This window comes from Danio rerio, chromosome 16 (assembly GCF_049306965.1).
Source record: "Danio rerio strain Tuebingen ecotype United States chromosome 16, GRCz12tu, whole genome shotgun sequence".
NCBI classification, from domain to species: Eukaryota; Metazoa; Chordata; class Actinopteri; order Cypriniformes; family Danionidae; genus Danio; species Danio rerio.
In genome coordinates this window covers 43,772,747-43,782,500 of record NC_133191.1, presented here as the reverse complement: position 1 = coordinate 43,782,500, position 9,754 = coordinate 43,772,747, and the positions used below count along the sequence as shown (strand labels likewise).

At 36.2% G+C, this 9,754-nt stretch overlaps 1 protein-coding gene across 5 annotated transcripts in view; it reads right to left on the bottom strand.

The window, feature by feature from the left end:
- Positions 1-9,754, bottom strand: part of osbpl10b (oxysterol binding protein-like 10b) — a 106,187-nt gene that overhangs the window by 2,244 nt on the left and 94,189 nt on the right. For all 5 annotated transcript variants that reach the window (XM_005158241.6, XM_068214206.2, XM_005158242.6 and 2 more), the window contains 3 exons: positions 8,218-8,404; positions 7,826-8,008; positions 1,782-1,935 (listed from right to left, as the gene is read on the bottom strand). In XM_005158241.6, the coding sequence (XP_005158298.2) occupies positions 1,782-1,935; positions 7,826-8,008; positions 8,218-8,404 (524 nt within the window). The remainder of the gene's footprint in view (positions 1-1,781; positions 1,936-7,825; positions 8,009-8,217; positions 8,405-9,754) is intronic.

Sequence of the window (9,754 nt, the reverse complement as noted above, 5' to 3'; positions counted from 1 at the left end):
TAAGGATCTTTACAATGTATTACTAAGTTTTGAAGGAGTTTTCAGAAACAGGAGGGCTGCGCGCTGTGTCAGCGATGCATCAAGCGCTTCATTCACGCACTGGCTGCGCAGATGAGATGTGTGTTGCTCTGTAAAATTATTCTGTAATATTATAAGTTTCTGTTCTCTTATCCTTCCGACTGTGTTTTTTTCTTCCAAGGGGAATACTTTCAGTGCTGCGAATAGTTTTTAAAGCCTGGCTCACTGTGGTCAAGGTAGTTGATTAAATTAATAAAAGTGAAACTGACGCCAGGGGTCACCAACATGGTGCCCACGGGCACCGGGTAGCCCACGAGGATTACATAAGTTGCCCACAGGCCTGTTCTAAAAATAGCTCACCATTGCACCACAAACCAGTAAGCTGAATCTAGTATTTTTTGAAGCTATTCTTTTTAAATCACACCTGCATTGGTGTAAAATTTGTTAATGACATTAAGTTATATATATATATATATATATATATATATATATATATATATATATATATATATATATATATATATATATATATATATATATATATATATATATATCAAAAAGGTTGGTGACCCTTGCTGACGCAATATGTATTGTCATTAACAGAAAATCATTACTCTGAAACTAAATATTTCACATTTTATTCATTTTAAATCATTTTATTTGTATTAACATTTTATTTAACAGACCAATTAGTGTTTTGGCTCTGAAGCATATAAGCAGACCTTGTTTTGAAATTTCTGTCTCACTCACGGTGAGATTTGGCGAGGGATTATTAAGTAAAACTGGCCTCAAGACAGTTTCGTTTAGTCTGGGTCAAACCTGCAGGAAACCGTCAGGCTTTGCTAAAAGGCAGGTTATTTTAACAACGATTAGGGTCAATAGTGGAAGCCTATTACAGATTTTAAAGAAAAATCTTAATATTAAAAAAGGAAACATAAGTTAGACCACAACAGATCAGATCAATGTCATAGCGAATGCTTAAATAATGTAGCCTAGTTTACAGCAAGCATCATGTTTTTAGTTAGATTATGTCCTCTGTCATATACAGTAGGCCTATAGGTCTGTTATTTTTAAATAAGTTATATTATTTGAGTTTATCACTAGAACTATAGAAACTGTATTATGCTTAAAAAAAAGGCACATTATCGGGATTGAATCTGTATTAGTCGATACTCAGAACGTTATCGGTGCATCCCTACACGTCCAACCTTGAGACGGATGGGCTACAGCAGCAGGAGACCACACCGGGTGCCACTCATGTCAGCTAAGAACAGGAAACTGAGGCTACAATTCGCAGAGGCTCACTAAAATTGGACAATAGAAGATTAAAAAAATGGCGCCTGGTTTTATGAATCTCGGTTTTTGCTGCGACATTGGGATGGTAGGCTCAGAATTTGGCATCAACAACATGTAAGCATGGATCCATCCTGCCTTGTATCAACGGTTCAGGCTGGTGGTGGTGGTGTAATGGTGTGGAGGATATTTTCTTGGCATACTTTTTCCACAGCATGAATAAATTCCAATTTAATAGATATTAAAACAGAAACCAGTTCATTAAATAGCAAAATATAAATGAATCTTTTTGTGGTCTGGTGGAATGAAAACAGCCGAATTAAAGAGCTTCTTCAATATCACTTGCTGTGCTTGACTCAAATTAATTCTAAATATAAATTCCTGAATCTCTTTGACTGGTTTTTCAGATGTGGAGCAGGATGTTTAAGGTGTTGTTGATGTGTTGTGTGCTGCAGATGAGGAATCTTCACCTCTTTAATGAAGTATTTGGGTTTCCAGGAGCTGCTGCTGGCGGATCTCTGCTTCCCTTCTCTTCTCTGTCGTTCCTCCAGCTGGTGTTTGTGTTCGGTGGCTTCATCGATGTCTCCAGCCTTCAGCGCTGTCGTCACCTGCTGCCAAAGCCGCCTGTCAAACACACACACACATGCTGATACACGACATTGCTGGAAGACAAAGACTTTGTTTACAAGCTAGGGAAAGGCAGAGGAAACCTGCTCATACAACAAATGATTACATTTAACAATAAATATATTAGATATTGTTACAGAATAATACACTTCAAATAAGCGTGCCACTTTCCCAGTGATGGGTTGCAGCTGGAAGGGCATCCGTTGCGCATGTGTGCAAATGAGTGTGTATGGGTTTCCCAGTGATGGGTTGCAGCTGGAAGGGCATCCGTTGCGCATGTGTGCAAATGAGTGTGTATGGGTTTTCCAGAGATGGGTTGCGGCTGGAAGAGCTGTGTAAAACATATGCTGGATAAGTTGGCGGTTCATTTCACTGTGGCGACCTCAGATTAATAAAGGAACTAAGCCGTAAAGAAAATGAATGAATGTGCCACTAAATTCCACCTGAAAACTGTTTTAGATAAAAGGTTTACAAAACAAAACAACTGTAAATAAATCTGGCGTTTTATGTAGTGAATTATTTATTGTCTGCGTTTTGAAAAATGGCTTTGGGGAATAAAAGTGTCAGCTAAAGGCATACATGTGCTAAAAGCATTTTAAGGTTTAAACAAAATATATTTCTGTATATATACACAAAGTTGAAAACAAAATGATTAGCCCTGTTGTGAAATAAAAAAATAATAATAAAAATCTAATCTTTCCCAAGTGTTTCCCAAAAAAAGTCGTACTTCTATTAAATTTTTTTCAGATTTCTGTGTACCGGAGAGAAGATTGTTTCAAAACATTCCTAAATATAATAGTTTTATTAATTTAAAGGGCACCTGTGATGAAAATCAACTTTTGAAAGCTGTTTGGACAGAACTGTGTGTACGTGGGTATAGTGTGTACACAGTCTTATTGGAGAGGGTGCTCGCTGCAGAGCCATTTAAGGAGAGCTGAGCTCCAGCAAGGGGTAGCATGAGCTGTCGCTCCTCGTCCTGTAAGCTGTTTTAATGCGTACACCAACCCTACCCCTAACCCTACCCCCAGTGACATCACTCGTAGAAGAAGTGCAAAAAAGGTGGAGCTCAAGCTAAAGCTCCCCCTCGCTGGAGCTCAGCTCTCCTCAAATGGCTCTGCAGCAAGCACCACTTGTCTTATTGGGGTGTAGAAACACAATGGCTGCGTATAAAACCACCTAATAATCAGTAGTTACTGCATTTGAATTTAAACTTACAACTCGGCTGTTAAAAAAGTACGTTCTAAACAACAGGAATGTGAAAAGTATGAATGGAATTCGGACATACTACATTTGCCTTTTTGTCATGGTCACGTGACCAACCTGCGTCAGTTGCGTAGCTTCACTCCCATTCATGAATTCTCTTGCGAGGCATTATGGGATAGGACAGCAGGCATGAGCGCACTTCAGAATTTCGCCGGAAGTAGTAAGTCATCCGGCTACTTCTCGCATTCTGATTTTCGAATTCTATGAATTCGGACATACTATTTGGCTCGCATACTGATTTTAGTATACTGTATAGTATGGAAGTATGCGGTGGCTGCGTCCGAAACCGCCTACTACTAAGTAAGTACTGCATTTGAACTTGAATTTACTACTCGGCCATAAGAAAAGTATATTCTATACAGTATGAATGTCAGTAGTTTGAATGGGACTACATCCACCATTTTGTCACGATCACTTAACCTAACCCCATGAGTTGCGTCGCTTCACTCATTCATGAATTCTCTTGTGGGATATTATGGGATAGCACATTGTGCACTGGATGCACACTTCAGAATCTTGCTGGAAGTAGTAGGTCATCAGGGTACTTCTCGCATACTGATTTTCAAATTCTATGTATTCAGACATTATTCAGAAACAAAAATTAATATTGTTAAAATAGGATACAAATCTCTCGCATTTTGAGGTCCACCCCAACGTGATATAGGAGTGTGGTTTTACCCCCACCGAATTGATTGACAGATGCAATGTCTCCATAATAACATGTACACACACCCACAGAACATTTCTTGCAAAGAAACTGTCATTAAAACATGTTACAAATCTCTGTGATCAGCTGCTCTTCAATAATTAGTTTTATAAGTTTAAAACATTTTCAAAACCGTTTGTAATTAAGGCAGTAAAATTGCTATGTAATTCTTAGTGTCAGTGTGTTTGTGTGTGTGTTCACTGCAAATAGCATTTATGTGAGACTCATCATTTCAGAAAGGCTTAAATAAACTCCACCACAAATACATCAAATAAACTTACTTGGTATTTTTGACTAATGAGCAGACCCGCAAGTTGGAGTGGTGGGCGGAGAGAAGCAGCTCACTTGGATTTAAAGCCACAGGTTACAAAAAAGCTACACTGTACTCAGACAGCAAAACGGGCAGATTCTACATTACATAATAAATGATCTGATGGGTATTTTGAGCTGAAACTTTATAGACACATTCTGGAGACACCAAAGTCTTATCTTACATCTTGTAAAAGGGGTAAAACAGGTGCCATTTAATTAATTTCTAATAACTGATTTCTTTTGTCTTTTTCATGCTGACAGAACGTAATATTTTACTAGATATTTTGCAAGATACTAATGTTCACCTTAAAGTGCAATTTAAAGGCTTAACTAGGTTAATTAGGCAAGTCATTGGATTTAAAGAAATGCTTTATTCCAGCCAAATTAAAAGAAACACAACTTTCACCAGAAGAATAACATCATAAAAAATCATTTATTTTCTCTGTTAAACATCATTTGGGTAATATGTGTATATTAAAATGTATTTAACATTATTGAAAAATATCTAAGGCTGGACAAAAACTATATTTTACAGTGTAAAGTTTATTTGTAGACTACATCCTAATCATAACCCTAATCCTTCTTCTTGACATTATTATACTCGCTTCAAATGTGTAAAGGGTTCAAATAAAGCGTAACTCAGAAATAAAATGTTTTAAATAGTAACTGTTATATGCAAACAATATCTAATACTTGGAAATGTACTTAAAAATATAGTTATTATTTTCGGAAGACGTTTCCTGCGCAGAACTCGTTCAGTAAAGGCTGTTGTCTAGTCATATTGATCGAGCCTCAGATGATGAATCAGCTGAATTTTTTATTAAATTTGACCTGAAGCCTCTGTAGGATCAATGAGGTCAGAGTTGTGCATGCATCCTGCTGCTTTAAAGCTCTTCTTCTGATTGCATTAAAGTGTCTGTGCAAACGCCACACTGACTGAGAGCTTTACACTCTGCTCTTTACACTCACCGCAGTAAACTTATGAGCAAAGCTTTACTTCACTTCTGTTTGAACAAATTAAACTCGTGCAAGAAGAACAGTATTCTAAAAATTAACAAACACATTTGTTTATTAAGGCTATGTGGTGGCGCAGTAGGTAGTGCTGTCGCCTCACAGCAAGAAGGTCGCTGGTTCAAGCCTTGGCTGGCTCAGTTGGGGTTTCTGTATGGAGTTTGCATGTTCTACCTGTGTTCAGGTGCTCCGGTTTCCCCCACAGTCCAAAGACATGGTACAGGTGAATTGGGTAGGCTAAATTGTCTGTAGTGAATGAGTGTGAATGAGTGTGTATGGATGTTTCCCAGAGATGGGTTGCAGCTCGAAGCGCATCCGCTGCGTAATACATTTGCTGGATAAGTTGGCGGTTCATTCCACTGTGGCGACCCCAGATTAATAAAGGGACTAAGCCAATGTATTTTTGTCCATTATTACAGTGTAAAGTTTGATAGATAATTCCGGCTATTGCAATTAATAGAAAAAAACCCAGATTAAACAAAAATTAACAAATAAACCCTTCCCAATTACAATAAAAAACTAAAATTAAATTAAATTAAATGCATTTACACAAGTACATATACAGTTAAATAATAAAAAAAAAATTGTCCCTCCTGTAAAATTTTTGTTTTTTTTCAAATATTTCTCAAGTATTATTTAATCAAGTAAGGAAATTTTCACATTATTTCCAATAATATTTTTTTTTTTTCTGGAGACAGTCTTATTTGTATTATTTTGACTGGAATAAAAGCAGTTTTTAATTTTTTGAAAACTATTTTAAGGTCAATATTATTAGTCTCCTTCAGCAATTTGTTTTAATATTAATAATTGAAACGTATATACTGTATATACACATATATATAAGACTTACAGTGCTAAGCATAACACCCCATGTACACCCCATGCACCCAGTACACCCCATGTTGTAAATGTGAATATAGACCAGGGGCGGACTGGCCATCTGGCAATTCTGGCAAATGCCAGAAGGACCGGACCAATTTTTAAATGTGGGCCGGTCAGTTTTTTTTTTTTTCAATATGTATTGTTTTTTTAAGTGTAGACAGCTTTTATCTCTTGCTAGATGTGATATTATGATGATGATGATTATAAAAATAATAATAATAATAATAAATGTCAAGCATTTGGCCCAATCGGCAACTGCCACCTGGTTTCAAGATGGGTCAACCCAATCCAGGGTTACCCGGACATAATCAAAATCTGGCAAGAATGTCATATTATTTCACCATCTTTACACCAAAATAAATAGCGAATGTGCGTGTCCGTGGGTGGGGCTGTGTCGGTGTGGTAATGTGGGCTGGTGTGGCAACAGTGCCAGGGCTGAATTTTTGTCCCAGTCCGCCCCTGATATAGACTATGCATTTTGGTGCATTTGAACAAAACAGATTTATTAAACAGATATATTTATTAACATAATATTTTAGTCACCAAACATATTTAGAAATTGAAAGATAATAATTGAATAATTAAATAAAAAATACAACCTACAAAATTTCAACTAAATTTTTCATATATTTTTGCTTCTCTTGATTTTTCCTCTTTTTTTGAAATTTGTATTTAATATTTTACTATGACAAATTTGGGTGTACTAGTTTTTGGGCCGTTATTGTAAGTTATTCTGTTAGATAAGCTCCAGCTCCAGCTCTTCAGTACTGACTAATCTAATGTATATGCACAAATATTATTGCATAGCTTCCTTTGAAAAATATGAATATAGATAGATAGAAGATTTGTGAGGGTGTACTTATATATGCTAAGCACTGTATATAGACCAGGGGTGGGCAAACTCAGTCCTGGAGGGCCGGTGTCCTGCACAGTTTAGCTCCAACCCTAATCAAACACACCTGCTTATAGATTTCTTGTGATCTTAAAGACACTGATTAGCATGTTCAGGTGTGTTTGACTAGTGTTGGAACAAAACTCTGCAGGGACACCGGCCCTCGAGGATCAAGTTTGCCCATCCCTGATATAAACCATTTCAATGGGGGGATGTCATTGGCCGATGAATATTTCTTGCTTGTTGTCAAACTATTTTAATAAATGTATCAAGCGGCAATTCAATCATATCTCAACGCTAAAAGAGCTGTCATAACGTTATTTATCAATATGTGGAACTGTGGAAATTTTAAATGTAAAACAGGAAATACATTAGGGCCATTATTATTGTTTACAAAATGGTTTATATAAACTATACACACACACACACAAAATTACATTTCTGGTTCATAAACAGATTATACCTTCTATTTTATTATTCCACTTTAACCAGCAGTTTGCCACATGTAGCTCATTTGAACAGTATTTAGCAAACTTTCTTTTTTCAATGGTTTTGCACTACTCCTACATAGTGCTCCTACTGATGTTATACAATAAGCTTAAAAATAAAAATATAAAAGCACATGAAAAACAACTCAAATCTGTGGGCTTTTATCATCACCAAGACTGGACAACTCTAATCTTAATGGATCGAAACAATGCTGAATAAAAATGGATGCAAGTTAATTAAATAATTCAAATGAATCAAATAAAATGCTTAAATCTTGTTAAAGCTCCCACGGTATGAGAAGTAAATCTCATTTAAAGGTAAGTTCTCCTCACCTGGACTCATACTGGCCTTGTTTATCAAGCGGCCGAATCTTTTTCTTGATGACGGGCAGTTTGGAGGTGTCGATGACTTTGGTTTCTCCGCTGTTGTACGTGAACTCGAGCGTCCCATTCCACTCGCCCTGAGCCTTGCACACGATGGTCCCACTCGGGTTGTGCTTCACCTCAGCCGTCACTCTAAAAAAAAGCAGATCAAAATCACAAATCACTGTAAGATAATCGGAATAAATTAGGGCTTGGAATCGATTTAGATGCTGAGGTTCAATTTGACTTCAATTCAGTGATTATACAGTAGCTTTAATCCAAATGCTTAAGATATTTCTAAAATATTTCAACAGTGAAATAGTGAATTATTGCACTCAAACACACTGTTTCTCTGCTCTAACCTGTGCACTTTTCCTCCATAGAAGGGTTTGGTGTGGAAGGTAACGGTGGCCGAGTATCCGCTCTTGGCACAGCTGATGGACACTTTACCGCCCAGCTCCACCCAGGGCACAGTGAGGATGGAGCGGGCGAAGGCCGAGGGCAGAGTGAACACATACTGCTCATCGTGATCCAGCAGATGAAGCACTCCTGACACACAAACACACACAGGTCATACGTTTCACAGGTTCAGCTCCACTCAATATAAAGACTAACAGCAGGTCTGATTTATGCTCATTTCAGTACAGATGACCATGAAACCACTGCATGTTTAGAAGAACTTCAGAGTGAAGAACTTCAAGAAGTCAGTGAGAACTTTTGCTGTATGTTTAGGATAGAGGACAGCAATTATTGGGTCAACTCAAATATTAGATTTTTATAGTTTTATTTGTGTGAATGAAATACAAAATATACAATTTCAGATTTATAGATTTATAATCATTGAGTATTCCACAGCTTTCGTTGGTTTGTTTTCAGAATGCCAATTTTCAGAGCCAAATTATAGGGGGGTAAAAATATCTTTATAAAATGGTAGCATCATTTTATTTTTATACAGAAATTGGATGGTGTATTAGTAAAATCTGTTGTATTTAGAAATATATTTTAAGTATTGTATTTACGTTATCTGACTAACATCTAGCAGCTAAATGTGTCTGGAAAAATATTCAAAGGCTTTTATATTTATATTCAGCATGGATGTGAATGCGTCTGAATGTTCTGATTGGCTGGAGTAGACGTCTCACGTTAGTGCGTTCTAATCGGGAATTCGCTTTTCCGGCAATTTTTTCTTCTGCGTTCACACAGAGCAGCATTTCGGCAACTTACCAGTAATTTTACTGTACAACTTCACTTTCTGGAAAATTTATGAATTTACCGGTATTTTCAAAAAGCACCTGTTTACACATACAGACCTTTCCAGAAAATGGCCAATAATTTTCCAGAAAGGTCTGTATGTGAGAAAGGAGCTTATAAGTGTCCCCTTGGGAAACAGCAGAAAACTGAGTTAGTTCATAACCCCTTTAAAATTAATCATTTAAATTCTAAAACTGAAACATAAATAAAGTAAATAGATACAAAAATGACTTGCTAAAATTAAATTAACTAAATTATTAACTTTTTAAAAAATAATCAATAATAAAATAAAATATACATAGTTGAAGTCAGAATTATTAGCCCCCCGTTTATTTTTTTCCCCAATTTCTGTTTAAAGGAGAGAAGATTTTTCAACACATTTGTAAACATAATAGTTTTAATAACTCATTTCTAATAACTGATTTATTTTATTTTTTAAATATTTTATGCCATGATGACAGTCAATAATATTTGACTAGAGGTAATTAGGCAAGTTACTGTATAATGATGGTTTGTTCTGTAGACTATCGAAAAAAATATATAGCTTAAAGAGGCTAATAATTTCGAAACTTAAATGTTTAAAAAAAATAATAATAAAAACTGCTTTTTATTCTAGCCGAAATAAAACAAACAAGACTTTCTCCAGAA